The 27,633-nt window shown below is 55.1% G+C and overlaps 9 protein-coding genes across 9 annotated transcripts; 5 read left to right on the top strand and 4 right to left on the bottom strand.

Annotated features, from left to right (window-relative positions):
• The first annotated feature begins 1,973 nt into the window (after nt 1-1,973).
• CAOG_02400 (serine/threonine-protein kinase SAPK2) lies at nt 1,974-5,501 on the top strand. Its single transcript, XM_004349100.2, has 4 exons — nt 1,974-4,217; nt 4,383-4,571; nt 4,660-4,745; nt 4,878-5,501. Exons 1-4 carry the CDS (start codon nt 2,177-2,179, stop codon nt 5,190-5,192), a joined length of 2,631 nt encoding a protein of 876 aa, XP_004349150.2. The 5' UTR covers nt 1,974-2,176; the 3' UTR covers nt 5,193-5,501.
• On the bottom strand, nt 5,407-6,092 carry CAOG_02399 (hypothetical protein). Its single transcript, XM_004349099.2, has 3 exons — nt 6,051-6,092; nt 5,785-5,919; nt 5,407-5,646 (listed from the first exon to the last, which is right to left on the bottom strand). Exons 1-3 carry the CDS (start codon nt 6,074-6,076, stop codon nt 5,535-5,537), a joined length of 273 nt encoding a protein of 90 aa, XP_004349149.1. The 5' UTR covers nt 6,077-6,092; the 3' UTR covers nt 5,407-5,534.
• A 151-nt stretch (nt 6,093-6,243) lies between these two features.
• On the top strand, nt 6,244-9,159 carry CAOG_02398 (hypothetical protein). The gene is made up of 2 exons (XM_004349098.2): nt 6,244-8,697; nt 8,819-9,159. The coding sequence occupies exons 1-2, from the start codon at nt 6,338-6,340 to the stop codon at nt 9,042-9,044; spliced, it is 2,586 nt and encodes an 861-aa protein (XP_004349148.1). The 5' UTR covers nt 6,244-6,337; the 3' UTR covers nt 9,045-9,159.
• CAOG_02397 (hypothetical protein) lies at nt 9,120-10,459 on the bottom strand. Its single transcript, XM_004349097.2, has 3 exons — nt 10,306-10,459; nt 10,056-10,187; nt 9,120-9,920 (listed from the first exon to the last, which is right to left on the bottom strand). The coding sequence occupies exons 1-3, from the start codon at nt 10,405-10,407 to the stop codon at nt 9,150-9,152; spliced, it is 1,005 nt and encodes a 334-aa protein (XP_004349147.1). The 5' UTR covers nt 10,408-10,459; the 3' UTR covers nt 9,120-9,149.
• Nucleotides 10,460-10,519: 60 nt separating this feature from the next.
• Nucleotides 10,520-12,059, top strand: CAOG_02396 (general transcription factor IIH). The gene is made up of 3 exons (XM_004349096.2): nt 10,520-10,919; nt 11,068-11,640; nt 11,769-12,059. Exons 1-3 carry the CDS (start codon nt 10,569-10,571, stop codon nt 11,988-11,990), a joined length of 1,146 nt encoding a protein of 381 aa, XP_004349146.1. The 5' UTR covers nt 10,520-10,568; the 3' UTR covers nt 11,991-12,059.
• Nucleotides 12,015-13,950, bottom strand: CAOG_02395 (hypothetical protein; the record flags this gene model as incomplete). Its single annotated transcript, XM_004349095.2, has 7 exons — nt 12,015-12,363; nt 12,478-12,523; nt 12,623-12,875; nt 12,963-13,036; nt 13,130-13,267; nt 13,407-13,630; nt 13,884-13,950. The coding sequence occupies 7 exons, from the start codon at nt 13,948-13,950 to the stop codon at nt 12,152-12,154; spliced, it is 1,014 nt and encodes a 337-aa protein (XP_004349145.2). The 3' UTR covers nt 12,015-12,151.
• Nucleotides 13,951-14,341: 391 nt separating this feature from the next.
• On the top strand, nt 14,342-21,527 carry CAOG_02394 (hypothetical protein). Its single transcript, XM_004349094.2, has 2 exons — nt 14,342-16,537; nt 16,708-21,527. The coding sequence occupies exons 1-2, from the start codon at nt 14,491-14,493 to the stop codon at nt 21,384-21,386; spliced, it is 6,726 nt and encodes a 2,241-aa protein (XP_004349144.2). The 5' UTR covers nt 14,342-14,490; the 3' UTR covers nt 21,387-21,527.
• Nucleotides 21,528-21,624: 97 nt separating this feature from the next.
• CAOG_02393 (hypothetical protein) lies at nt 21,625-24,947 on the top strand (the record flags this gene model as incomplete). Its single annotated transcript, XM_004349093.2, has 6 exons — nt 21,625-22,081; nt 22,361-23,764; nt 23,852-23,923; nt 24,015-24,172; nt 24,280-24,751; nt 24,871-24,947. 6 exons carry the CDS (start codon nt 21,625-21,627, stop codon nt 24,945-24,947), a joined length of 2,640 nt encoding a protein of 879 aa, XP_004349143.2.
• Nucleotides 24,948-25,062: 115 nt separating this feature from the next.
• Nucleotides 25,063-27,625, bottom strand: CAOG_02392 (guanine nucleotide-binding protein beta subunit). Its single transcript, XM_004349092.2, has 6 exons — nt 27,515-27,625; nt 26,415-26,593; nt 26,031-26,329; nt 25,786-25,917; nt 25,472-25,663; nt 25,063-25,387 (listed from the first exon to the last, which is right to left on the bottom strand). Exons 1-6 carry the CDS (start codon nt 27,603-27,605, stop codon nt 25,255-25,257), a joined length of 1,026 nt encoding a protein of 341 aa, XP_004349142.1. The 5' UTR covers nt 27,606-27,625; the 3' UTR covers nt 25,063-25,254.
• Between the last annotated feature and the right edge of the window lie 8 nt (nt 27,626-27,633).

The raw sequence follows: 27,633 nt of genomic DNA, 5'->3' as shown, positions 1-27,633 counted from the left end.
AGCCAAAAAAAAAAAAAAAAAAAAAAAACTTGCTGCTGCTGGACGAGGCTTTTGTCTGGGACTGGGCTTTGCTGCTAAACCCGAGACCGAAAAAGTGCAGGAGCTTGCGCGTCAAGCATGTCGTTGGAGCGAGGAGAAGGGGGGCCGGGGCTCAACGGGAGCGGGAAACGTTTCGCTCTTCAAGGCCACCATTGCTTTTTTTTTTTTTTTTTTGGCTGCGGCTGGCTCAAACTCACCGCTGTGCTGTGCTGTGCTGTGGGCATTGATTTGACTCGACAGATTGAAGCGCAAAAGCCCAGCTTTTCGCAAGACTAACAAGAAGAAAGAGCAAGTTCTTGTTTGTATTTGTGCTCACAAAGAGCTCACCTTTCGCAACGAAGAGCATCATCACGACTCGTTCGCTCCCAAAACCGCCCAAAAGACCAAACAAGACAGCAACACCGTTTCCCGTCCGCACGCGGATTTTCTGCCTATCGCCAGCCAGAAGATGGCAGACCAGTGCGGCGGGTTGCCGCCTGTTGCTGCGCCAGTCAGTCGGTCGGCATCCGCGGAGGCCACTATTGGCGCTGACGGAGACCCTCGATCACTTCTTGTTAGTCAGACTGCAGCGGCCGATGCTGCAGGGATAGGGGCCGCGTCGGTGGCTCTGTCGACGTCTCAAGTCGGCGGCGTGTCTGCATGTTTGTCGTTGGCAACCACCCCTCCTTGTTCGCCTGGAGCGCTACTAGTATCCGGTGTGACTGCTTCTCCAACAGCAAACCAGTCCGACCCCGACGTTATGAGCACCACTTCCTCACGGGACACTCTTTCAGACGAATCGGTCGCAGCGGGGGCGGCGTGTGCTCCCGTGTCCGCCACACTCGTTACAACTCCTCCAGACGTGCCTCCGTCTCGCTCGTTATCGACAGAGTCCGATTTGGAGCCCACCACACAAGCACAGAGCCTCCAATCGTCATCAAGCGCCCAATCAGCAAAAAACTCACCCTCACTCATGCAGCGAAGACAGCCAGCGCGGGAAGGGCACATTTCGCTTGATCCTCGGCTTTCGGATCCCCCCACTACGACCTCAGCGGCGGACAAGACGACGGCTGTCACTCCACCCTCGCTGTCGACACCCACGCTTTCCGGCTCGCAAACCATTCTTGTCTCGCCTGTTTCGCTTCCGTCAACGTACGCCTCTCGCGATGAACTTCGCACCTTGCCTTCAGCCACGCATTCCGAAGCAACCTCGGACGACGACGCGGACGGGGCCGATGCCGCGAGCGAAGAAACGGGTTTGCGACGACAGCAACACCGCCTGGCCAAGCGCAAGTACAAGGAAACACACAATTTTATGCTCGTCAACTACACGGCACCCACGCTGTGTGAAGTGTGTAGGAGGTTTATCTGGGGAATTGTTCGAAAGGGAAAGGGGTGCTCGTTGTGCGGGTTTTGTTGCCATCTCAACTGCGCCGACCTCGCACCGCACAAGTGCGATTCCGAGCGACGAGCGACATACATGGCCTTGACATCCACATCAGCATCGGCGGCTGGCACGCCTCTGTTGACCAAGCAAGCATCCATGGCCGAGGTCGAGCTTGCCAAACAATTACCCTTGGCTGAGGTCGCTGCAGTCTCGTCGGTTCCGCGACCAAGCAGCTCCGTGGTCCCTCCACCACTTGCCATTCTCTCGTCGCCCGTTCTTATCAGCACAACCGTAGCACCCATTGCATCGAGCACTGCCTCGCACCCTGTCGTGGTGCATGCGATGAACAAGGGATTTTCGACCCAAGCCGCAGACGAATCGACTGAGGGCGAGAATGGCGTTGCGTCAGCGACACCGACGCCCACCAACCGCTTCTCACACACATCACGAGCAATGAGCAGCGGCGCTCTGGGGCTGAGCGGTTCAACCAGCGCCAGCCGTCATGGCGAAGTCCGCTACAGTGCAAGCTCGGCAGCAAGCCCCACCACAGCAAGCCCCACCACGGCAGCAGCAGCAGCAGCAGCAGCAGCAGCAGCAGCAGCAGCAGCAGCAACATCCAGCTCCAATTCTTCTGATCGTGCTGGCGAATTTGACGACGAGCCCAAGGTTCGACCCGCCTCAATAAGCAAGGCATACGCTTTACTTGGACGTCCAACTGACAACGTGGCTGCTGCTACGAGCAAGCAAGCGCACCGGCACACACTCGCCGACATGTCCTCCTTTCCTGGTGTTGCCCCAATCGCGTACAACCGACAGCGTTCCGACGCAGCCGAGCCGGGAAGTCCTGCTCTTGTTAATCTTTCTTCTACTACCGAGATTCCTTCGTCTCCTCAGTCACCTGCCGGACAGGGGACCACAGGCCGCAAGTTCAACGTGACAAAGAAGGCTGGCAAAGTGCACGAAGTGAACGGCCATCGTTTCCGTGCTACCCATTTCAACACCCCGACGTTCTGCGACCACTGCAACCTCTTCATCTGGGGCGTCGCCAAGCAGGGATACAAGTGCGACCAGTGTCGCATGGTGACGCACAAGAAGTGCCACGAGGATGCTCTGAATTGCGAAGCCCAACGCGCAGCGCTGGCTTCGACACGCTCCAACCCGGACGGCTCGTCCGACTGGTCGAGCGGCGGGTCTTTGGGCAACACCGAGTCCATTTCGTCCATTAGTTCAATCACATCAGCAGACCTTACCATGGAACCACAATCCAGTAGTAAGCAGCAGCAGCAGCAACATCAGCAGCAGCACCAACAACAGCAACCACACGCTGTCAAGACCAACACACCCGCTGCCACTAGCCACTCTGCTCGTCCTTCCGGGTCGGTCCCAGCATCAGCTTCGGCGACGGCGAGCTCAGACGAACACGATTCTTCCGACGACGACCATACCATCCGCAAAGGCAGCACGGCTGCAGGGTTTGTGAACGAGTTTGCGACCCGCCGACAAGACTCGACCACAACCACCGCGGGGGGAGATGGTAGCAGCACTGGCAACTTTGCGCGTCGCAAATTGGGCCGTCGCAAGGTTCTTGTTCGAAATCCCTCTTCGGGCTCGTTGACCGCGACACCCTCACGCAACTTGCAGCGCAACCCCAGCATTGATAATCCTCCAAGCACCGACAACTCGGAAGGCGAACTATCAGCCCCAGCAACTCCAACCCAGCAGGCTCGAGTGCGGCAAAACCGCAAGACTGCTGCTGTTCACGCCGTTGAAGGTGCTGCTCACGAGACCACCAGCGCCGCCGAGGCTGTCCCATCCGAGTTATCTGCATCACACTTGTCTGCGTCCCAACCATCTGCTGCCAGTCACGACGCACTCAGTCGTACGACCAGCAAGCGCGAGACACCCCGTTTGGTCCTACCAGACGCAGAGCCCGAGTCGTCGACCCTCTCGCTTTCGGGGGCATCCGAGTCGCCCTCTCCCAACTCCCTGAGCTCTGGCACGTTGCTCGTGCGACAAGCCAGTCTACCCCGGCAACTCAACCAGCCTGTGCCAGCCATCAGCATTGCAAACAATTCCGGAGGTCTGGAAGTTGTCGGCACTCCATCCTCCATTTCGTCAGGCTCCATGCTCTTCCCACCTCTGTCTCCGACGAACACGTCCATGCTCAACGCGTCGTTCAACTCGATCGCTTCCAACTCGAGTGTATTGGCGCAGTCGGGACCCATCTCTTCGAGTCGGTCTGGCGGCGACTTTACGGCCGAGTACTTCACCGCCGACGAGTCGTCCCAGAACAACATTCTTGGAGTCGGTCAGTTTGGCGTTGTGATGGTATCAACGCGCAAATCCACCGGCAAGGAGTATGCCGTCAAGATGATCAACAAGAAGCGCTTCCTCCTCCGGCAGAAAATTTTGCATGACATCAATAGCGAGATTGAAATCCTCAAGTGCATCAATCATCCAGGCATTGTGCGCATCGAAGATGTGTACGAGACCTCACACGTGCTGTACATTGTCATGGAGCTGATGCGGGGCGGCGATTTGCTCGATTTTACGCTGTCGCGCACGCGATTGCAGGATCACGAAGCCAAGTTCCTATTCTACCAAGTCGTCTCTGCTCTGTGCCATTTGCATGATCGCGGCATCACCCACCGCGACTTGAAACCCGACAACATTTTGCTCGATCGCCGCATCGACGTCAATGACCTTGTTGGCTACCGGACCATTCGTGTCAAGATTGCCGACTTTGGTTTTGCCAAAATGGTCGGAGAATCGTCCTTTATGAATTCCGTCTGCGGCACACCGGCCTATGTTGGTACGTGACTAGAACGACGAGATCGTCATTGCTTGTGTTTTTGTTTTTCCTTCTTTGCTGTTGCTTGTCTGTCTTGTTGCTGGTCTTGTTACTTTGCCAGCGTGCTCTCACTCTCCTGCTTTGCTCAACGCCTCCAACCCCCCCCGTCTTTCTTTCGATGATTAGCGCCCGAGGTCATGAAGCGTGGAGGCCACAATAATGGCTATCAGAAAAATGTTGACTGCTGGAGTCTCGGAGTCATGCTGTACACGGCACTGGCTGGCACCCTTCCGTTCGACGACAAGTCGGATCAGCTGTCCCAAGTTCTTGCTCTCCAGTTTGCTCCAGACAAATGGAAGCATGTTTCCCCAGCAGGTATGTATTGCGGCTTTGACTTGGCGAGGAGCTTGAACGATTGTTTGGGTTGTTCACCTTTCTGTTTGTGTGTCTCCGGTTCCTGCAGCCATTCATCTGATCAGTCAGCTTCTTGTGGTCGATCCCGCCAAGCGCTACTCGATTCGCGACGCTCTGAATCACGCTTGGTTCCAGGTACTGGTTTATGTGATGTTTTTTGGTTTTTGCGATAATTTTGCAATGATTTTGGGGACCTTGGGGACCCGCGGGGCGGTGTGTCATCTTGAATCTTACGCGGCATGCCTTTTGTTGTCTCTCCAATGATAGGATGCCGATCTTCACGATGCCATCCGCAGCCTTGGGATTGACTGGGCTTCTCCCAGCACCCCGACTCGGACTTCAGAGCCCGCTAACGCTCGACCCACTTCCCCCTCCCTTCCAGAGTCAAAGTCACCCAGTCGGCTTTCTGCATCAAGTGCGACCGAGATCACGGTCGTCTCGTCCAAGCCTGAGCTGACTGTTACAGTCACAGTTCCTGACAAACCCGTTCTTGCCTCGCCCTCGCAGCCAGACGTTAGCTCCATTGTTCTGGACATTGTTGCCAGCATAGATGATGCTGATTTGGCCGAATCCTCGGTTTGAAGGTTTTGGCTCTGTAGCTCATCTTTCGCCTGTTCGACTCGACATTCTCAGTTTGGTTTGATTTTTCTCGTCTACCCTACCACCGCCACTACTACCACTATATCATTTACCGTATCCTTACTCCCCCCCCTCCCAACCTTATTGCCCTTTTTCTCCCCACGATACGATACGGCTGCTCCTTTTGACCTCGTTTTTTGCTATTTCATTGTCCATTTTTCGCCTTGCTTTGAATTTTTTCTATTTTTTTGACTTCGTTCCTCGTTTGTACAAAGCCAAACACAATACACGTTGTGTTGAGTTATTATTGTCAACGCCTACTTCACCAAACAAACGCTAGCACGTCTATCGTGCGTAATCCGGGAAGGCAAGCATTGTGTCGATTGTGAGTCGCAGAAAGTTCATCATGGACTGTGTTGCTGATCGCAAAAGCCGTCCTTCCCGCGCTGCAAAATGTCTGTCGCAATTGTTTTTGTGTGAGGTCGAGTCAGCAAGCAGCAAGCAAGCACGCACACTATTGTTCATTGAGGTTCAGCTCAGCTTCCCCTGCTCCCTGAGTCTGTCTATCCTCCTGTGCGCCGGGGTGTGCGCTTACATGCTCAGGACTGTGTCATTCTGTAAGAGTTGCAGTGTCTTGCGGACGTCCGACTTCTTTGGCTCTTCGTCGACGACCAGCGTGTTGTATGCGATCGTTGCCAGTCGCGCAGTCGGGAACGGCACATCGATCGTCCTGCATTGTCCATTGTCATAACACCAAAAGTCAGTTCACCTCCCACAAAACGCACAAACAGAAACAACAGGACCTCGGCCTGAGACCTGAGACCTGAGACCGGATCCACTTTCAATCTGCTGTAAGCTTACAGGCACCACGGAAACTCATCGGCCATTTCGCTCAACCAAGAAGAACAAAAGGACTGAGAAAGTCAGATCACAAAAGAGAAAAACACTAAACCTCGTAAAGTGAATGTCAACAGGCATCCTTGCGTTTCTGAGATTTTGCCTTCCGCTTTTTCTGAGATTCAACTCTCTCTCTACACTCTTCATTCGTTCGTATTCCCGTTTGATTCTTTGCAGTGTTCCAAAATCCAAGACAAAGTTCGTTCGTTCTGAGCAGCGCTGAGGAGTGTTCTGTGATACATACGCAGCAAATGGGGCGCAAGTCGGCGACAGCGCGGAGTAGCAGCCAAGCCACCCAAGCCACCACTCACGCAGCAGCCAGTCAAGCAGCCACTCAACCCACTCAACCCGCTCAAGTCACTCAAGCATCTCAAGTCACTCAAGCTGCTCCAACGACCGCGATCGCCGCTCCAGCTGCCACGCCAGCCGTGACTGCGACCGCGACCACTGCTGCTGCTCCTGCTCCTGCTGCTACCGCCGCATCGCATGGATCCACGAGTCCACAGGTCGCTCGAGCTGCTCCTGCTGCTCCTGCTGCTGCTGCTGCTGGGGCTGCTGCCAGTCGACCGCTCGTCTCCTCACACGTCGCTGCAAAGACGCTGGCCAGTGCCAAGGCAGCCGCGCGGCAGCAGGCGCAGGCGCTTGTTGGAGCTGCGCAAGCACCAAAGCAGCAGCCACCTGCTCAAGCCAAACCCGCCTCAGCTGCTGCTGCTGCTGCCGCCGCCGCCGGTAGCGCTGCTGCTGTGAGCAGAAACCAAGCAGGACACCCGCAGAAACCATCAGGACAGCCGCCAGCGCCAAGCTCGACTGCAAGTCAATCCATCGCTCCACAAGTCAGACGCAGCCGAGCGAGCGCTGTGCTCAACGGCCCTGCTCCGTTAAAGCCAATAGTGCTGTCGTCACACACGTGGCTGCGACTCTCAGCAATAGAGGACGATCGGCGGCTCGAGTCTGGCGACTTGTACGAGAATGGGATGCGCATCAAGCTGACCGGAAACATGTTTTACCGCGAGGGCCGCTACGAGGTCGCCTTGAGCTTTTACGAGCGCGGCATGGCTCTGTTTCGGCGTCTGTCAGACCAGTATACGTCGTACGTGTTAGTGCTTTGGTGTGCATTGTGCAGAAACGCCGCACAGTGCTGCCTGCGGCTCGACAGCCCGGAAGAGGCCGTTCTCCTGTGCAACGAACTCATCCACTCCATCGCCTTTCAGTCCATGTCGGACTTTGAGCGAGCCAAGACGCTGCACGTAAGAGGCGTGGCCTACATGCATCTGGGCGACTTCGCCAAGGCAATCCCCGACATTGAGGACGCCCTGTATCTGTGTCCGCGCGATCCAGCCATCATCACCGATCTTAAGACAGCCAAGCATCTGGTTATTGAAGCAGAGGTTGAGTTTGGGCGAATCCGGCCCACGGCGGCCAGCATTTCGCGAGCCGAGGTGGAAAGCGCTGTCGCCGATTTCCCCACCTTACCGCTGCCCAACCGCGCCAAAAAAATCCAAGGCATGCTGCAGCGACCATGGCATCAACGACTCCGAGGGCTGCGGCTCCGATCACTGACGCTAGAGCACCCCGTTGAGATTTGCTGCATGGATTTGTTGCACGGTGCGACTTCCGAGCGGCAAGACCAAGGCCTCTTCCCTGTGCTCTTTGGTGGCACGGACGGCTGCCTGTATTTCAATCGAAACGATGGTCGGGACTGCATCACGCTGGTCAATCATACAGGGCCTGTCACCAGTGTTTGTCCCATTATCGATAATCATGTTTTGTCTGGCTCTGGAATCTACCGGCTGGACGGCACCTACTACTGCTCGCAGGATTGTAATCTGAACGATTGGCACTTGCCCGTTCAAACGCCCGTTAGTCTGCGCATGCCGGGACCCGTTAGTTGCATTGCCTCGCCGCTCTCAGCGGACTCGATGGTCGAGAGCAACGCCGATCCTGCCTCCTGCTTTGCCACCATGTTGGCGTATGCTGGCTTGGTCAACGGCTACGTGGTTGGTGTCGACCCGCGCGCCGCACAGCCGGCTGCATTGAAAATTACGGCCCACCAGTCGGTCGTCTCTGCCGTCGCGACGTCAGAACTGTTTCCCTTTTGTGTTGCTTCCGCGGGCTGGGACCAGTTCACCTGTGTCTACGATATTCGAAAGGCGAGCAAGCCATTGCACGCCTATCACGCTCCTTCCAAGCTCGGCAGCGTTATTCGTCTTCGATTCGCCCCACAATCTTATGCAGTCGCTGCAGCTACACATTCAGCGGAGACAGCCAATGCCCCAGGATCTTCATCTGACTTTTCGCCCCCAGCCCCAGCTGCGTCGTCGTCAACATCCGCTCCTGGGCCTTCTAGCGCGGCTGCTGCTGCTGCTGCTGCTGCTTCGGGTGGTGGGAGCCCGTCTGGTTCATTTTCTCAAACTGGCGCTGTATTGCAATCTGCCACTGAAGGCGGCATGTTTTTCGAGCACGACATGCAACTGTTCAACGAAGTGCAGGCCCGGTTCTTTTTGCAGGACAAGCACGGCCTCACCCTCTTCCGACCCGCTGCCTGTGTTGACTTCCGCGATGGCGTTTTAGCCTGGGGCGCCCACGTCTACGAAGAAGATTGGCACGACGAGTAAGCAGGTTTTTTTTTGTGTCCGAGTGTTTTTTTTTTTGTTGTTTTTGTGGAACGGTTTGTTTCTGTCTCGAGATGTCTGGATCGTGTTACTCAAACATTGTCCATGTGCGTTTGGTAGGGAGCGAGTTGGAATTTGTGGGCTGGTGTCGTTCCACGAGCTGAACAGGAGCATGATTGCGACAGATGCAGACTGTTGGTCCGAGTGCAAGGTCCTGGAGTATCCCTGCAATGCCATTTGCCAAGCCGTGTATCCTGCGCATCGACAATCTGTCACGTGCATGCGCATGTTTGAGCATGGCGTGGTTACTGGCGGGGCTGATGGCTTGTATCAGACCTTTTACTAAGCGGCCAACAACGCGGTTTCCACGCTGGAAAACGAGCTGCCATCGCGCTCAACTCGTCTTTGTACAATAATTAATCCATGGATTGTTCTTAACACAATATAATCATCACTGAAATTCATCCTCAAAGCCAATGGTCCGGCCGTATTCGTCACGTACTCGTGTTCCCTTTCGTCGATGGGGAACGGTATCGTCGATGGGTGCGTTATCATAGGTGCGCTGCTGTACGGAAGACGAACGGCTGCTGCTAGTATGCGAGCTCGCTCCGCCCAAGTTGAGCAGGCGCTCTGCACGAGCTCGTTCCGTTTGTTCGCGAGCCAGGCGCTCTTCCCGCATCCGGGCAAGCTGCACCTCTTTGGACGAATTGGTTCCAACGCGCAGGGTGCTCGAAGCTGTCGATGGCTGGACGCGATTCAAGGCGGCGTTTCGGTAGGCTTCGTACGCGCTGGAGGTGGTGGTTGCAGGCAGGGACGCATCGTGCACCTTTCGTTGCAGCTCGAGCTCTTTCGAAATGACTGCAAGAGGGTCGCTTGCAGCCTTTCGTTTCCTCTCGCGGGCGGCTTTCGCGGCAGCCTTGGCTTCGTCGGACGTCGGGTACGGTTCGTGTCGCGACGACGAGCGGGAAGCATGTATTCGCGAGCTCCCCGAATCATGTGCTGCACTGTTGCTGGATGCATCGCCGTCCTTCCCGAACGACGGGGGTGGTTTGGCATACCACGGCAGGGCGCTGTCCGACGTTCCAGTGGCCGATTGCCCGAGTTTGACCAGTATTCCAAGTCGCTGTTCCTGCCGTTCCCGCTCTGCGCGCGCCTCCAGCTCGTGTTCTCGATTGACCATGCTGCTTGTGGCTTTCTCATGCTCTGCGAACAGATTCACATGCTACAATGGTCATGTTGAGTTAGTCACACCGACGTTTGAGCGGTGCCAACCACAAGCTCGAACGTGCCACAGCTCGAACTCCAGCCCTTCCCGTTCGAGTGCTTGGTTTCCCCAAATCCAATCAAATGCGCTCACCTGATTGTCTGGGAATGGGTCGATTGGTCTCGACGCGCCGCCGCCGCTGTCGTCGTTGTTGTCGTCTGCTCCAGCTCGGCCTCGCAGCAGCGCCAGTCGTGCTTCGTTCTCGACCGCTCTCGCCCGTCGCTCCTACAACCACAGCAACAACAGCAACAACAACAACCAACGACATTAACAGTATCACAACCGTCAGTTATCACTTCAATGGTCTCCAACAAAAAAGCCCATCTCCAGAACAGGTCCGTACTTTGGCCTCGTTCGCCTCGCGTTCCCGCCGCTCGTCGCGCTCGACGCGGTCAATGTTCTTCTGGCTGCCGACATGCCAGCTCTTCTTTGGCAGGATGTTCATAACGTCGCTCTTGTATCAAAAAAACACAATCAAAAACAAAAACAAAAAAGACTGAGAAATGGACTGAGAAACCAACCAAAATTGGGCCGAACAAGCTAAGCTCAGTCGTTTAGAGTTTTTTGTGTTGTGCCTATTTCGACGTTTTGCTCTCGCGTTTTTGAATGAGTTCTGCAAAGCTCTACCAAGCACCGACGAGCGCTGCTGCGTCAACGGCGATGGCGATGGTGGGCGAGGACGACGAGGCGAGCCAGCTCGTGGTGGTGCTCGAGACCAATCCGCTTGTCATGCAGGCGAGCGTTGCCGTCACTGCTGCGTCCTGTGCGGCGACCACCACTCCGCTGGCAACCGGCATCAGTGCTGCCTCGAGTCCAGAGGGCAAGCTGCCGTTCGGCGCGCTCGTCGATGCGCTGCTCTTGCTTGCCAATGCGCACCTCCTCATGCGCAGGAGCAACTCGGTCGCCTTCGTCGCCAGCCACATCTCAGAGTCCCTGCTGCTCTACCCAACCCCAGAGGTAACGCACGTAACAATTTTAAACAAAATCCGATCGCGAGGTCGTCCGAACGATCGATGTAGACCTCGTTTACGTCGTCGTCGTCGTCGTCGTCGCGCAATGTTCTGACTCGTCTCTGGTGAATGATTTGGATGATTGATTGGCACAGGATACCTCTGGTGTCAAGAGACGCGAAGGCGCAATTCCTATGGACGCTGGCGACGAAGAGCCAAAGCGACAGGTAGAATCATCATCGCGTCCGATCGACGACGGCATGCACGAGCAGTTTGCATCGGCCAACTTGCGTGTTGCTGCTGCACTGCGGGAACTCGTGCTCCGGCCAGCTCCATGGCAAGACCAGAATGGCCATGAAGCAACAGACACAACCGGCGCAGCAAATGGATTGAAAGCACCAACAAAACCTCCAATGAGCTCCGCCATGACGTCGCAGCTCGTTTCGTCCCTCTCTGTCGCTCTGTGTCACATCAACAAGACCAGGAGGGCACTACCACCAGGCGTGGTCTGTCGGTCGCGCATTTTGGTTGTCCACGCGGCTGAAGACGTGCCAGCGCACTACGTACAATTGATGAACACCATTTTTGCCGCGCAAAAACTGGGCGTCATCATCGATGCCCTTATTTTGACGCCCGACGACTCGGGTTTCCTGCAGCAAGCCGTAGACTTGACGAAAGGGGCGTATATCAAGCTCCAGTCGAATGACGATCTCGTTCAGACGTTAATGGTATTGTGCAACTTTTTTTTTTTTTTTTCGTTTTTGGTTTCGTCTGCAAGGGCCTGCTTGCCCGCCTTCCTTCCCTCTTCTTCCATGGATGCGCTCAATCTCACTTGAAATGTTGTTTCCTCACGCAGATGTTTGGACTTGCTGATCGGGCTGCAAGAGAACTCCTGATTCTACCACAGCCGACTGTCGTGGACTATCGCTCGGCGTGCTTTTGCCACCGCCGAATTGTCGACGTGGGCTTTGTCTGTTCAGTGTGTCTTTCCATCTTTTGCGATCAGCGAGGGCTATGTCCGACATGCGGAACGCGGTTTAAGTTGCCGATGAAGCCTCAAGCAATCCGCAAAGTTTAGCAACAACCTTTTGTTCGAAAAGCTCGGATTTACGCGTCGCCCTTGTATTCTTCATTAAACAATAAGCCATTCAATTTATTCTATGCATTAGATTGTCGACAAAAAGTCAACCGTTTTTGGCTTGCGTTGTTGAAACGAAAAAACAAAAACACAAAGTTGGTTCAGTTCATCGGTGTGGCCTTCACCTCAACTTCCTCGAGCAGGGGCTTTCGCTCGAGATCCTGCGCCTTCCGAGCTCGGCGGTCACGGATGGCGAAGAAAATGCACGACGAGAGCAATATTGTTTGCAGGATGCCGGTGATTAGAATCGGCAGCCAAGACGTGACCTCGGGGTTGTGGCCTGTTGCCAAAAAGTACATAAAGATGAAGCTTCCTGTTCAAGGGATGGAATGAAAGAGACAAAAGACACATATTGAGTGACGCATGCAGGGGTAAAGGATTAAACAACACAAAAAACAAACAAAAAAAAAACAACCAACAAACGCACCTGGAGTTTGAATGATCAGCATTGGAATACTGAACGAGCCTGCAGACTACTCATCGCAGCATTGCAGCAACAAAGGGCACGACAGAACCAGCGGAAGTGAGAAATAATTCAAAGCACAACCGAGCAACCAAAATAATGCATTCACCTTCTCTTTGATGGTCTTGTAGATTTGGGGGACGAACTGACAAAGCACAAAGCCCACGCCAAAGTATCCAAGAACGTCCGCATAGTGCGAGAGCATGCTGGACTGGACGCCCTCTTGCGTGGCAATGATGGCATGGATTGACGCGAAAATGCTGACGGCTGCAAAGCACACGCCAGCAGAAATGCAAGAGCGGCGCCATTCGGCCGCATTGCTCTCATCACGTTTCGGGAAGAAGACGAGGAAGAGTCCGTAACTGGCAACGAGAAACAATCGCGATGATACAGAGTGAGAAAAAAAACCCGAGTCGTCTTTTGCGCGTCGCTGCACGCTTTCCACGCACATGAAGACCAAGCTCGAGAACTGGAGACCAAGCTGGTATAATTTCAGCAATTGTTTCTGGCAATCCGAGCCATCCTGCGAGAGAGATCGAGCAAGTGAGCAAACAATCCTGGCAAAACCCCATTTGCTTTTTTTGCAGCATCCAAGCTCGCTCTTTTTTTTTTTTACCCATTCGGGACAGCACGCAATGACGTCGAACTGGTACACGATCGAGTTGTCAAACAGGCAAAATGCGTTGAGGGTGCCCAGGAGCAGGAAGAAGCAGCTGATGCCCTTGCTCGACCGCCGGTAGATGATTTCAATGATCTGTGTCGTTCAACCAAAACAGCGGGCAGGTGTTGTTGAGCAAGCATAAAACTTGATCCATTCTTGCCGCAATTTTCTGCCACTTGTCCAAGCAATCACATCTCGATCGTCATCCTCAAGAATCCAAGTCTCTCAGAACAGAACGGCAGAAGCGGAAGATTTCGCCCTGAATGCGGGCTGAAAGCACAAGTGTCTGAGAGCCAGCGTCCGCCACCGACCACGCCGAGCAGCACGAGTGAAGCACGACACGCAAGAAGGGCTTCCGAGCGTGACTAGGGGGTGGGTGCACTTGGGATAGGGAAGAGGGGACGGAGGCTTCAACGGGCATCAAGGAGCGGAGCATTGCTACAACAAAGAGGTCACCTGAAACAAATACGAGATGAAGAGCCCTGCGACAATGATGGCTCCGAGCGCGACGTCGCCCGCCTGTGGCACTGTATACATAGCAAAAAAGCAAACAAGCAGTACCAGCATGCAGCATGACCAGCAGCAGCAGCAGCAGCAGCAGCAGCAGCAGCAGCAGCAGCAGCACTCTCTCTCCACTCGCTCTGACTCGCATTTTCACCCGCTCTTCCCCTGCAATCTCGTAGCAAGCACTCTCAGCTTCCAAACTCACCGTCAGAGAGCGACTTTGTGCAGTTGTAGCCGAACGGCCAGTCGTTCGTTTCAGCCACGAGCTCCATGCCAATTGCCAAATTCACAAACACCAACAAATACAAAAGCCGACTGAGCCCGGACTGAGCCGAGCCGACGTGGGATTTGAGGTTGGAAAGCGGTTGAAGATGGATTTGGATTGTGCAGTACCGAAAAGCACAATGCGGTGGAAGTGGAACTAGCCAAGCCAACACCACGGAGCACGGTCAAAGCGGTCCATCCTCGCTCCTCGTTGCTTCTCGATCAGAACCGTGACTCCGGACGCTTCTTGCCTTGTCATTTTTTGATTCATGCTATTCCTGTTGTTTTTGCACTCTTTTCATCCTTGGTTCCGCTCCTTCTTCTTCTTCTTCTTCTTCTTCTTCTTCCCTTTGCACAGCCTAGCAAACTCCGATTCAATCCGAGTCACTCTTCGTTTTCTCTCACCCCTGAATTTCCAGTCTCATTTCCCATTTCACTCTTCGGCACGACGCTTGCTTGCTTTTGGCAGTGTGTGCGTGTGCTGTTTTGCTCCATTGAGTGGTTTGACTCTTGAGGTGGTGGGTTGAGCGAGCACAGTTGTTTTGTGCATGATGGACGGCGGATTGGAGTTGGGACCGTGCGACCGTCGGCCCGGCCTCGCGCGGTTTGACTGCTGCCTCATCGATGCCTGCGTGCTGGTTGGCATTGACGAGCTCACGGGCGTCGTCCCACTTGGCGGCAGCTCTGCCTCCCGCGCCAGCGATCGACGACGCGTTCCCAGCGTAGGAGGAGGAGGAGAGAACGAGTCATCCGCCTCGGCATCATCCTCATCATCATCATCATCGTCAGCAGCAGCAGCAGCCCAAATCATGCACCGCGCGTGGCCACTCAACCAGCCGTACTCGGCCAAAGTGCTTGGCGTTGCGGCAGACGAGACAGACGGTCACGTTACGCTGCGCTCGACCTCGGCCACTGCAGAATTCCGCCGACGAGCACTCTCTAGCAGCAACAACAGCAACAGCAACAACAGCAGTGGCAGCCCCGTGACGCCGACAACGACAGATCCCAGTCAGACGAGTCGATCGCGTCAAGGCTCTGGTGCGTCTGCGCAATCACACCGCAGCAGCAGCAGCAGCAGCAGCGACGGCACGAGCAACGCCAGTCGGGCAGCGGCGGGGTCGGCGTCATCAGCGGCATCGCATGCTTCGTCTTCGTCCTCGTCTGCTTCTGCTTCTGCTTCATCATCAGCTTCCTCTCCTCCGTCGTCGAGAAAGTCGCCGGGTCGGTTCACGGGCGACGCGTCGTTTGTCAATAATCTTCCCTTGTTCTGCCTGCCGGACGGAGCCTATCTCCTAGCAGCCAAGGACCTGGCCGGGCATCACCGCTCGAGATCGCACTCGTTCGTCATTACCGATGATTATGGAAGCAGGTCGTACGTGGCATGCCTGACCTGGTACCGCCGACTCGACCCGGGTCTGCTCCTTCATGCCGAGCACGCCAATCAGCCAGGTTTGGTCGCCGAGGAGACCGCTGCCAATGCTGCCAATGCTGACAATGCTGACAATTCTGCTACTGCGACTGGCACACATGTCGCCGCAACCAGCCCAGGATACCAAGAAGCCTGCAAATCGAAAACACTGCAAGATTTGGAGCACCTGTTTCTGTCGAACGGGTATACGAGCGCTGATCTGAGCAGACTCCTGGCAGAGGGATTGTACGCCCCAGTGACCATCAGTCTCGTTTCTCAGTTTCCGTACATTTCCGTGCTGCGCGATAGTCTGTGCGCCATGCTGCCGTCTGTGCAGCTCTTCTCGGACGATTACATCCACGTCATTGATGCCTACGTTTCAATGCTGCTGCATGTTCCTGTTCCGCCACAGGGAGCACTTGCCCTCCGATTCACCCTCCCTGACGCGCGGGCGTTGCTACTCACGACCTCCTCTCTTTCGGCGCTCGAGCAGAGTAATCAGGCCAAGTCCCTTTCAAGCGTTTCTTCTCGCGGCTCATTTGGGACGCCGGCCTCTGTGGGTGGCACGAGCTTTGTTGCCAACGCCGGCCAGGCCCAGGATGGCGAGTCGTCGCTGTTCGCGGGCTATCCCATCACTGTCAAGCCGCTCTGGCTGAGCCGTATCCCCATTGTCGATGTCCCGATTCGGCAACTTTTCCTCTGTCTCAGCACAGATGCGATCATTCAGGTCCTTTCTTGCATTCTTCTCGAGCAGAAAATGGTGTTTATCTCCTCCAAACCCGCCTTGCTGACGAACGTCACGCAGGTCCTCTTGTCCTTGGTGTTGCCCTTCCAGTGGAAGCACACGTACATTTCCGTACTGCCATCGTTCCTGCTCGACTATGTCGAGGCTCCCGGAACGTTCATTATGGGTATTCATTCGCGCCATCGTGAATCCATCATGAATCTGGTGTCCGGCACCGTCATTGTGGACTTGGACCAAAGCAGTGTGTCCATTCCGAGCTCCTTGGCACTTCCAGCGCTCCCTCGAGGTGCACATCGACGGCTCATCTACGCACTTTCGCGTGTTTCACTGCATTACGAAACCGACGCCCTCGAGAAGCCCGCCTTTGAGGCACAGCGGGATTTTGTTCGGATGGAGCGTCACTATCGCAAGTTTGAGGTGAATGCCCGCGTTGCTTTTTTTGGTAAGTGATTGAGCGTGCTGCACGTCAACCAAAAAACAAAAACAAACAAACAAAAAAAAAAAACCCTGTTCATAATGTGTTGTTTTTGTATTCGGATTCTAACTGCTGGTTTGCCTCCACCATGATTTATGATCATCGTTTCCTTTCGACCAAACCCCCCCCCCCCACAGAATTTATCGTGCAACTTTTCGCTAATGTGAAAAATCACCTCATGTTCGACAAGCGAGTCCTGAATCTGGAATCCTTTTTGCGAGGACAGCCGGAAGAGTCTCATGCATTCTATCGCCGCATCACGGAAACGTCCATGTTCTCCATGTTTTTGCAGTCTCGCAAGCGTGCTATGCGTGACTATTTTGACGAGCGCGCTGACGATGCGAGCTATGTGGCGTCGCTGGCAACCATACCCATCCCGTTGCCAACCCAGCTGCCGTACCCGCGGAGCTTTGAACGCACCCGCCTCAGTACCTTGGCTCCACACGACCGGTTTGGCTTGGGATTGATCGGAGAGCCGCATCACGCACCCGGTACAAACTTTTCGAATTCCAACTTGCTTCCAGACCCGCGACAGCTCCAAGGGGTCTCCCCACCGCGCAGTCCACCGCACCTCGCACGCGGCTTTTCGATGCAAGTGGTGCAATCCATGCCTCCACCGACACCCAGCCCTGCCTTTTTGGACGACTATGTCGAGCGAGACCCGTTCGTGGGTGCTGGCGGCTCGAGTTTGAGCAACAACCCACATCACCCTGCCATCTTCCGCGCTGATTCTGCTCCCCCAAACTTTGGTATGAACAGCGAGCCTACTCCTGGCAGCGCGTCGCCCGCCTCGGCTTCCAACCTTGTCGGTTCGACAAGCGCCGACCGCGCGTCTCAAACGGCCATGCTCGACTGGACTTTGCCGCTTGTTTTCGACATGCCGCCATTCGGGTTGCGGTGGGTCGAGCAATACCTCGATCCCGACGCCAGTTCCTCGGAAGGCGCCGAGAGCATGTTCTTTGTGCGATGTCTCGAGCGGCTCTGCGTGAGCTTGTCCGAGACGCATGAGGCGCCTGGTGTGCTGGCCAGTCCCAGCGGTCCTTTGTCAGCAGCTTCATCGGCAACGCGCACGCCTGGATCCCCATCCGCTTCAGCCAGCGTCCTTGCGCCTTCATCGCCCTCTCCATCGGCCACTTCATCAAAGTCTGCAGCAAGTGCGGATGGCGACAGTGCTCTGGGTCGCTTGTCGGCCTGGGCTTCGTCGACTCGTTCCCTGTTGAGCCGTCACCTGTTCATGCCAACATCGCCCTCGGCAGCCAGTCAGCACGAGCCAGCTCTAGCTGGAGGCTTGGGCCTCAGTCTGTCTGACGGCCAACTCTTCTCGCCAAGAAACCGAATGTCCTTGGTGCAAATGCGTGAGGAAGTGGCGGCAGTGTTGCAAGCGACTCCTCAAAGCGCAGGGCTCCCGACTGCGACCGGCCCTTCTGCGCGGCATGTCTCCTACCCTCTGCGCACACAATCTTCTTCCGCGTCGATTGGGTCGTTCTCGCACCCTGTGGAAAGCGCCGGATTTGTGCCCCTCATCTACATCCGAGGTCTGTTTGCCGCCGCTGAAGGCCTGACCTCCCAAGCACTTGCTGACTTTGACCTTGTTTACCGGCGAGACGCCAGTCTCTTCCCCAAAGTCGTTGTTGGAACGCTCTTCTCGTACAGGGAGAGCAATCTCTCAAGTCCAGCCAGCCACTCGCCGCTATTGCAGTCATCGCTCAACTACATTGGCGGCGCGTCGGTACATGGCATCCCCAGCCACCTGTGTCGACTTGGCCGCCTATGCGTGGATGTGACGGGCGGAAAGCTGCATTCGCGGCGTTCCATGGCTGTGCGATCGCCCGCCAGCGGACTGCGTGCAACAGACTCCCAGCTGCGTGCTGCATCTCCTCGGCGAGCAATGCCAAATGGGCGAGCAGGCACAGATGCGTCGACTGCAACATCCCTCGCTCTGGATCTTCCTAGTGTCATTCACAGCACAAAGGATGTTCTGGACAGTTTGGCGAAGCGGGATTGGCTGAACTGTTCAACGTTTGTCAAGTGCGGCGTCTTGCTCCGTCTGGTGACGGATGTGGACACGGGCGAGCGGCTGTTCGATGTGCTCTGCCAAGATTTGCCAATTTCCGAAAGAGCTTCGACAGCTGCTGCTCCTGCCTCTGCCTCTGCCTCTGTCGACACTCGACCACCGTCGAGCCACCAAGCGCCTCAACCGGCAAAGTCAACCAATGCACCGAGTGTTCGCAACGTCACCTCCAGTCCCGCAAGCTCTTCTTCACCCGCTCACGCGCCAGCTCCTGCCCACGCACCGTCGCCCTCGTTTGGAAACTTCCTCCGCGGCGGAAACAATGCCCGTGCGCGTGAAGATCGCAAAAGCGCTGGCGTTGCGGTATCCGCTGCCACTGCGTCCCCGCAGACGTCCTCGACTGCCACTGAGGAGGACGACTACGACACCTTGCTCGACGTACCATCGTCCTTGTTCATCGGCAAGGTGCGACCGCTGTCGACCGCAGAGTTTGGTGGCATTGACAAGCTGCAGCAGCTGATTGCTGCACCGAGGCAGTCGTCAGACGCAGCGAACGCGCCGCCATCGTCGGCATCAGCGCTCCGTTCCCCAGACAAGGCCGTGTCAAAGAGCGATTTCAAAGCCTTCTACGAGCTTTGGACTGGTGTCGTGCAGCCCATCCAGCTACCTGAACTGCCCGCCGACCGACTGGAACTCGGGGAAAGCATCATCAAGGTCTCCACGCTTGCGCGAACTCACGATGGCATTGGCCTCCTCATTTTGACGACCGCCCGCATTTTCATTTTGCTGGACGACAAGCGGGTGCTCAAGGAAATTACGAGAATTGGCAACATTGACTCTGTGGAAAAGTTCCAATTCAAAAAGCTCATCCCTCCCGGAGTTCCTTCTGTTCGCATCTTCCACCGCTCCGCTTCGGCTCAGGCAAATGCGCCCGAGCTTACCAAAACCGAAGTGCTCATTCTCAGCGGTCGCGACCTGTGGTTTGACTACATCATGGAGATGGTTGCGGCATACAAGGTGGCCAAAGGCTCCAAAAATCCGCAGGCCATTCAGCAGGCTGCAATCAACATTGCGCTGTCGGAGACCCTGGAGAAGATGAAAAAGGACCTGTACCACCGCCTCCTGTTCTTCTCCCAAACCTTCCCGCTCTATCGCAGTCTGCCCCTGAGCACGATTCAGGCGCTGGTTTTGCGTATTGATACGACTCCGCACGACATTCGTAAAGCGACCACGGAGTGCATGGCGTTTCGCGAAAAGAAGCTCTGGTGTGGCATGAGCAATGGCGCGCTGCTCGTCTTTGACTCGGTCACCTGGGCGCTCGAAACCGAGCTGACGCTGTCTGGCATTCCCGTGCAGGACAAGGCCGGGCATTCCGATTCGCCCCAGTCAACCTTCTTGCAGCAGCTGCCGCACCCCTTCCCAGCAAACAGAATCTGTTCGCTGCTGGCCGTTCGCCGTCACATGTGGGCGGGGTCATTCGATCACCTCATCCATATCGTTGATGCGCGAACGCGTCAGACTGTCACCGTCCTGGATCGACATCATGCGGCCGTTTGTGATCTCGTGTCGTTCGTCGCCCAATCGGCAACACCATCTCTGCCCGGATCGACTTCAGCCGGGGCCATGCACGGTACCAGCGGACCTGACAGTCCAGTGCATCATCATCATCATCGGATGGCGTCTGACACAGGTTCTCCCGTCAGCCTTCCCACGGCAATTCCTGCTCGAACGTCCTCCAACCTGTCGGAAGTTTTTGCGGCATCAGCTCGGAACGACGCGCAGCTGTACGAGTATGTCGTTTCGTGCAGTTTGGACGGCCACGTTGTGTGTTGGGATCTCAATTCGCGCGAGTGTCTGGTCGAGGCGCATATTTTTGCCGCTGCGTCTGAACTGCTGCAAGAAAAGATTGAGCAGCGACTGATGGACTCGCAAATCTATGCGACCCCGCTTCGGGCGATGCAGCGTGTTCTGTCAACGACCTCGACCTCGATGATGCACTCACCCGCGGACACCACCCAGCTCGAATCCTTCTCGTTGACGCAGAGCACCGTGAGCACCGGCAGCGACTCGAGCACACCCGGCGCTGCCACCGCTTCTCTGTTTGTTTTTGAGACGCCCGAGTCGCCACAACCACTCAACAGGTCGCTGACTGATCCTGCAAACTTGTTCCTGTCGCCATCTCGCTCCTCCATGCCCATTGCCGCCGCCGCAAATCGCAAGATTGCTGGACTCTACTGCCTGTGCATTGTCGGTGATCACATCTGGTGCGGAACGAACGACTGCGTCGTGGTGTTGGATCGCATCACGCTGCGGGTGGTGGACGTGATGGAGGCTGTTCCTTCGCCCCTTGCCGGAATCAGTACTGCAGCCCAGTCGATCGCCACCACACCCGTTCCCTCCAATTTGAAACCCGTTTCTGCTCCTCCCTTGCTGGGCAGCTCCAGTCCGGCGCCCATCACAAGCATGCTTCTCGCCGGATCGCATGTTTGGACAGCCTCCGCACGATCGGGGACGGTGGACATTTGGGACGCACATGCCCGCGTGGTTCGCAAGAGCTGGTCGCTCGAATCGCGGGGAATCAACGCACTGTCGCTCGTCAATGGCAAAATCTGGGGCGGAGCTTCGAACGGCTCGCTGTATGTCTGGGATGCCGACACGCACGGACTTGTCAAAGAGCTCGTTGGACATGCCGACGCCGTGCGGTCCCTGGCTGCCGTGCCAGTCTCCGAGTCGTCCATGTTTGTGCTGAGCGGTTCGGCGTCTGCGGATGGTCGTCTGTTTGTTTGGGACGCCGGCCAAGTGTAGCTTTTTGCGCACAAGCAAGTGATGTTGGACTGTCGTTGTTCCACAAAGCCGGCAGGACTGTACAATACAATGTTACGAATGCAACAAGTTGGCAGCGCTGAACTGAGCTGTTGCACAAATAAAAGTTTTGCAAGCACAGAAGCCCCGCGCGAGGGGAGGATTGTTTTGAGCAGTGTATTGAGGAGGTAGCTAACCTTTGCTCGTATTTAGGAGGTAGATCACCTTTTGCTTGTTGTGTATGCGCGACGGTCGGTCATTGCCACTCTTGCTTTGTTTTCCACACACATTTGAAAGCACAAAATGGGCAAAGACGACAAGAAGGCGAAGGACGCAAAGCCAGCTGCGGGCAAAGCGCAGGCTTCATCATCATCATCATCATCATCATCATCATCATCCAAGCATGCTGCTAGCGATGCCACACAGTCGCAGGACTCCAAGCGAACTGCTGGGTCGAAGCAGCAGCAGAAGAAGAGCCTGTTCCACGAGGAGGACGACCACGACGACACGAGCGCGCCCGCCGCGAGCCACTTTGCCAAGCCAGCCCCAGGCAACCATTCCAGGGCCAAGTTCGGCAATGGTGCTGGTGCTGGTGCTGGTGCTGGTGCTGGTGCTGGTGCTGGTGCTGGTGCTGACCTTCAACACTCGCTTCGCCAAGGACTATGAGCGCAAGAAGGCGCGCGAGGAGCTCATGCAGCGTAAGGCGGCCTTGACGCTTGTGCTGCTGCGTGATTCTTGTGCTTGTACCAAGTCACAGGTGCATCGTGTGGGAGTGGAGTGGAGTGGAGTGGAGTGGAGTGGAGTGGAGTGGAGTGGAGTGGGTTGGCTTGGTGTGTGAGGCGCACACACATGGCACCGACCATCCAACCCGATGTGATGCAATCTGGTGTTGCCCTCAATCTATTTGGGGCTGGAAAGAAACACTCACTAGCAAGCGAATGAATGGTTGGTTGGCTGGTTGGAAAACGCAATGGCAGTGCGACAGGTGGTCAAGTCAGACAACCGCGGTGGCAGCAGCCAGCAGCAAGCAGGCGAGGGCGATTACGATGACGACGAGGACTACTCGGACAGCGAGAGCGACGAGAGCGAGGACTCTGACGGCGAGCTGCTCACAAGCTCCCTGGACAAGAAGATTTTCGAAACCTTGTCGCTGGTCAAGGCCAAGGATCCGCGCATCTACCAGAAAGAGTTCAAGTTTTTCAGCCCGGAAGACATTCCGGACGAGCCGGCGGCCAAGTCGACCGACGACGCTCCCAAGAAGAAGATCACCATCAAGGACGTCGAGCGAGAGCAGCTGCTCACGCGTGGCGCGGAAGCCTTTGGCGAGAGCGACAGCGAAGATGAGACGGTCAAGCGCAAGGAAAAGCTCGCCCGAAACAACCCTCGCGCGTACAATGCAGAGCAGGAGGCGTTGCGCGCAGCTTTCATTGACGCCGTGGATGGCAACAGCGACGGCGACGATGAGTTGACGGGTGGCTTGTCCAAAAAGTCGGGCAAAAAGAGCAGCGCCAACGACAACGATAATGGCAGCGGCGATCACGACAATGGCTTGCTTCGACCTCGCCGGAAAACGCAAGAGGAGGAGGAGGCCGAGTCGCGCGACTTTGAGCAATGGCTCAAGGGTCAGAAGGAACTTGAAAATCAGCAAGCCGTCGGCGAGCTGCAGACGCTCAAACGCTTCTGGTCCGATCCCAAGCTCGACGAGAAGGATCGTTTCTTGCGCGACTTTCTGCTTGGACGCGGCTGGCTCGAAAAGGGCAAGGGCCGCGTGCCCACATACGACGAGGTCACCAGCGGCAAGCGAAAGGACAAGAACGGCGGCAAGGCGTCCAAGAAGAACAAGGGCGAGGAGGACCTGGAGATTGACGACGACGAGGACGCCGAGCAGTTTGAAAAGTCGGAGGCGTTCGAGGCCAAGCACAACTTCCGATTCGAAGAGCCAGGAAGCAGCACGATTATCACGCACCCGCGCAAGATTGATGACTCCATTCGCAAGCGCGACACTGCCGCTGCCGATGCACGCCGCACCAAGAAGGACACTCAAAAGTCCACAAAGGAGCTCAAGCAAGAGCAACTCCGACGCATGCGAGAGCTGCAGCAAATGTTGCTCACGGATCAAGACACGGCGTCCAAGCTCATGAAGGACCTCAAGATGACCAAGAAGGAGGCCATGAAGGAGACTGCCGACGAGGAGGCTCGCATGAAGGCGCTTCTCGACTCGTTGGATTTGGAGGCTGATTTCGATCCCAACGAATACGACCGCAAACTCAGCGCCATTTACAACGACGACTTTTACAGCACACGTGTCAGCAAATCGCATGCACCCGCCTTCAAGCAGCTTGAAGATGAAGACATGGTTGACTATGATGAGGTTAATCCAGGTGAGGCGCGCGCGTTGTATTGCATTTTATTGGCAAGCAGTTTGGTTTTCTCTCGCTGAACTTTGACTTGAACCCTTGTGCTGACAGAGCTGGAGACCGCAGCCCCCAAGCCGTCCAAGCAAGACAAGCAAAAGAACAAGAAGGAAGAGGCCAAGGCCGGTACGTATACTCTTGATGGGTAATGACAGGGGGCGCGGGGGGGGGGGAAAGGTTATTGACAACTCACTCGTGTTTTCTCGTTGTGACACAGCCGCTGCTGCACCTGCTCCTGCCGCAGCACAACCCAAGCAGAAAAAGACTCCCTTCCTTCAAATGCTGCGCGGCAAGCAACGGCCCACATTCGAGCAGTCTGGTCTTTCTTACGGAGATTACATTGACAAGTACTACTTGACCGAGTTTGAAGATTTGGTGCGTTGGACGGCTTCTGTCGGCGAGATGCAATTTGTTGCTGTTTTTTTCATTGTTCGTTTTCTTGACTAATCGGTTGATCCACTATTATCATCATCATCATGCAGGTGGCGGGCAAGCCAACCTTCTTCAAGTACCGCGATGTGCCAGAGCAAACGTACGGCCTCGATGCCGACACGATCTTGCTCGCCGAGGAGACCGAGCTGAGTCAATGGGTGCCTCTTCGCAAGGTCACTGGTTACCTGGATTCCGAGAAGGAGGCCGATCTTCAGCACAAGCTTGAAAAGCGCGGCAAGCACCAACGCCAGTTCCGTGAAGCCTTCCCAAGCTTGTCGAAAGCGGAAGCAGAGTCGGAGGATGCCCCAAAAAAGAAGTCGAGCAAGCGTGCGGCCGAAGATGTTGCCGAAGGTGACACCAAGCGCGTTGCCAGCGAACAGTCCGAAGCGCCAGCTCAAGAAGCCAACCGCCCGGCGAAGGATGGCAAGGGCAAAGACGCCAAGGGCAAGGGTAAAGGCAAAGACAACAAGGGCCAGGAGGCCTTGCCATACAAGAAGTCCAAGCTGGGTCGCGCTCTTCGTGGTAAGAATGTGTGACGCGCCATGGGTCGGAGGAGCGAAGTCTTGGTTGTTTTGTCGTGCACGTCTTTTTTTGTGTCTCACCTTTGAGCAATCATTTTTTTTTCGATGACGTTTGCGCAGCTATCGAGAAGCACCGCACAGCAGTTCACCGCACTGTCAAGGAGAGCTCTAGCAAGCCAGCACCGATGGACGAGTAACTGTTCATTTTGACGAGTATGCCCTGCTCCAAGACACTGTTTTGTTAGAATGATAGGTTGTAAGATGATTTTACAACGAAGAAACAAAAAGCCACAACAAACAACAACCACCAAACAGAAAACAACGTTTTTATTTCTTTTCGTAGACACAACGGAAACCAATACTCATAGAACGCAAACAAAATACTCAAAAATCGAATCAACAGTGCGGCTTGTATCCCAGTACAAGGTTGGGAGAAAACGGAGAGAGAGAGAGAGAGCGAGAGAGAAGAATTGAACAAAAGGGATGAGGGGCAATTGTTCAGGATTAAGCCCAAACCTTAAGATACGAGTCCCAGCTTCCAGTAGCGAGAGCTGCACCGTCTGAAGAAACACCCAAGCAGCTGACTTGGTGCTCGTGGGCATCCAACAGCGCCACGCGTTCGCCGCGCAGAGTATCCCTGAGAATGAAAAGAAAAGGGACAAAGTGAGTCGTCGCTGACGATTCCTCGAAGACGAATCAACGATCTCGACTGTCAACCTACCAGACATTGACTTGGAAGTCATCGTGGCCAGCGAACAAAAGTCGACCACTCATTGAGAAATCGATGGACGTGACACCAGCCATGATGACATCGCGCGAATATTGCATGATTTGCTGGTCTGCTCGGAGATCGAAAAGTCGGCAAGTGTCGTCGTCACTGCCGCTGCCAAATGCTTCGCCGTTCGGGAAGTAGCTGTTTTGTTTTGTGAGTGAAAGGAGCGAGAAAAAAAAAAAAAAAAAAGAGATTACAGCCAGGTTGAGAATCAACAGTTCATCAAAAGAACGACGGGCTGGAGACAGCGATCGACAACTCACACGACAGCGTTCACGTCAGATTCGTGGCCGTTAAACCATTGGACACATCGACCAGAACGAACATCCCAGATGCGGCACGTGCCATCGCTAGAGCCAGAGACGAACGTGCTGCCATCGGGCGATACGTTGACGCTGGTTGATTGAACATTGCAAGGGAGTGCATGCAGTTACAACGACTACCACACACACACACACCGACCGAAGAGTACATGAAAGCAGATCGAATCGAATGGCACAAAAATTACCTCAAGCACTCTCCCGCGTGTCCAGTAAAGGCCTTCAACCGCTCACCGGTCTCAATGTCCCAAAGCACACAGGTTGCGTCGCCACTGGCAGTAATGATTTGACGTTCGTTGGGCAGGAATCGGCAGCACGAGATGAAGCCGTCGTGACCGCTCAGCGTGCGGTAGATGCGTGCATCTTCGCCTTCCCGAATCGAGTACAGTGTGCAGACGTTGTCGAGGCCGCCACAAGCGACAAATTGGCCGGACGGAGAGTAGGCGCAGGTCATGACCCAGGACGACCGGAGCGCGATTGCGTGGTGCTGCAATGAAAGGGGGTTTCGGTGAGAAAGTGAGCAACAGACGGAGATTGTAGAGGGGGAAAAGGGGACTGCGCAGGGACAGTACCTTGTGCATTTTGAAGGCATCCCAGATGATGAGCTTGCCATCTTGAGCAGCCGAGACAATGCGGCGTCGGTCGTTTGCCCACTGCATTGCGTAGACCTTGGCGAGGTGTCCCTTGAGCGTCCTGCGGTTTTTCAGCTGGATCCTGCCGACTTCCTTGGTCTTTTGTGCCAGCTGTTTCACTGTGGTCATTTTGTATTCGGAATGAGTGTTTTTTTGTTTGTTTGTTTGTTTGTTTGTTTGTATTCAACAACAACAACAACAGCCACAGTTGTTTGATTGAATGGTTGATTGAGTGTCTGTCTGGGTGACAACAATCAGCAACACCCTCTCCTTCGCTCCACTCCCACAGACAAAACAAAAAAAAACCAAACAACCACCACGATGGAGCCACTCTGCGCTTCACTCATCCATCATCATCATCATCATCATCATCATCATCATCATCATTATCATCATCCAATCTCCAAGTGTGACCACCCTCCACCCCTCATAGAGTAAAAGTGGCGGTTGTTGTTGTGATTGATTGCAATCTGGGATTTTGTTGTGACGCTGCTTCGATCCTTTTTTTTTTTTTTTTTTTTTTTTCCCAAAGCTTCCTTAGATGCGGTCGATTTGCCACCACCAGCCCACAACACACACACACACATCCACACGCAATTGTACGCTACATGATACCCCCTTTCACTCTCCACAGAGCGAGCGACTCAGGACAAAGCTTCTCCGCTGCTTTTTTTTTTTTTTTTTTTTTTTTTTGTTTTTTGGGTTGTTGTTGTTCAGCAAAAAAAAAAACCGCTGGCTATATCCGACGATGGATCTTCAGCACTGCAGTCGGGTCGTTCGATGCACGCTCTGAAGCACAACGGACACCGCAGCTCCCTTGCAAAGCAGCAAAAAGCGATCGAGGTCGAGCGGCGGACGCGCAGTGCAGCCACAAGCAGCGTGAATGAGAAATGCGAACAACAGGCAATTTTTCGCTTCCAGTCCGCTGCTTGGGCACTCTCGGCAACGGCAGCCACAGAGAGGGAGAGAGATAGAAGGAGAGATAGACAGATTTGCAAATAGGAGCAGTACGGCACGACGGGGGAGTCCGGGGGCTTTACCAGTCGTGTCTTCAAACTCCTTCTTGACTATGGCAAGACGGCCCTTGAGCTCGTTGATTTCCGTCTGGAGCTGCTGCTGAAGCATCGCCATGATTGCAAACAATAGTTGTCAAAAGGAA

This window comes from Capsaspora owczarzaki (assembly GCF_000151315.2).
Source record: "Capsaspora owczarzaki ATCC 30864 unplaced genomic scaffold supercont2.3, whole genome shotgun sequence".
Taxonomy (NCBI): domain Eukaryota; class Filasterea; order Ministeriida; family Capsasporidae; genus Capsaspora; species Capsaspora owczarzaki.
This window is presented reverse-complemented; position numbering and strand designations above follow the sequence as displayed.

Bases quoted from the DNA above. Each gene is read 5' to 3' on its own strand.
- CAOG_02400 (XM_004349100.2), top strand. From the start codon at position 2,177: ATGTCCTCCTTTCCTGGTGTTGCCCCAATCGCGTACAACCGACAGCGT. The intron at 4,572-4,659 runs GTATGTATTGCG...CGGTTCCTGCAG, and splicing joins GAAGCATGTTTCCCCAGCAG to CCATTCATCTGATCAGTCAG. The intron at 4,746-4,877 runs GTACTGGTTTAT...CTCCAATGATAG, and splicing joins TGAATCACGCTTGGTTCCAG to GATGCCGATCTTCACGATGC.
- CAOG_02399 (XM_004349099.2), bottom strand. From the start codon at position 6,076: ATGGCCGATGAGTTTCCGTGGTGCCT. The intron at 5,920-6,050 runs GTAAGCTTACAG...TGGACAATGCAG, and splicing joins GATGAGTTTCCGTGGTGCCT to GACGATCGATGTGCCGTTCC. The intron at 5,647-5,784 runs GTAAGCGCACAC...CAATTGCGACAG, and splicing joins AATGACACAGTCCTGAGCAT to ACATTTTGCAGCGCGGGAAG.
- CAOG_02398 (XM_004349098.2), top strand. From the start codon at position 6,338: ATGGGGCGCAAGTCGGCGACAGCGCGGAGTAGCAGCCAAGCCACCCAA. The intron at 8,698-8,818 runs GTAAGCAGGTTT...TGCGTTTGGTAG, and splicing joins GAAGAAGATTGGCACGACGA to GGAGCGAGTTGGAATTTGTG.
- CAOG_02397 (XM_004349097.2), bottom strand. From the start codon at position 10,407: ATGAACATCCTGCCAAAGAAGAGCTGGCATGTCGGCAGCCAGAAGAAC. The intron at 10,188-10,305 runs GTACGGACCTGT...CTGTGGTTGTAG, and splicing joins GCGAGGCGAACGAGGCCAAA to GAGCGACGGGCGAGAGCGGT. The intron at 9,921-10,055 runs GTGAGCGCATTT...TGACCATTGTAG, and splicing joins ACCCATTCCCAGACAATCAG to CATGTGAATCTGTTCGCAGA.
- CAOG_02396 (XM_004349096.2), top strand. From the start codon at position 10,569: ATGAGTTCTGCAAAGCTCTACCAAGCACCGACGAGCGCTGCTGCGTCA. The intron at 10,920-11,067 runs GTAACGCACGTA...TGATTGGCACAG, and splicing joins TGCTCTACCCAACCCCAGAG to GATACCTCTGGTGTCAAGAG. The intron at 11,641-11,768 runs GTATTGTGCAAC...TTCCTCACGCAG, and splicing joins ATCTCGTTCAGACGTTAATG to ATGTTTGGACTTGCTGATCG.
- CAOG_02394 (XM_004349094.2), top strand. From the start codon at position 14,491: ATGATGGACGGCGGATTGGAGTTGGGACCGTGCGACCGTCGGCCCGGC. The intron at 16,538-16,707 runs GTAAGTGATTGA...CCCCCCCCACAG, and splicing joins TGCCCGCGTTGCTTTTTTTG to AATTTATCGTGCAACTTTTC.
- CAOG_02392 (XM_004349092.2), bottom strand. From the start codon at position 27,605: ATGGCGATGCTTCAGCAGCAGCTCCAGACGGAAATCAACGAGCTCAAG. The intron at 26,594-27,514 runs GTAAAGCCCCCG...AAATGACCACAG, and splicing joins GGAGTTTGAAGACACGACTG to TGAAACAGCTGGCACAAAAG. The intron at 25,664-25,785 runs GTGAGTTGTCGA...AAAACAAAACAG, and splicing joins TCTGACGTGAACGCTGTCGT to CTACTTCCCGAACGGCGAAG.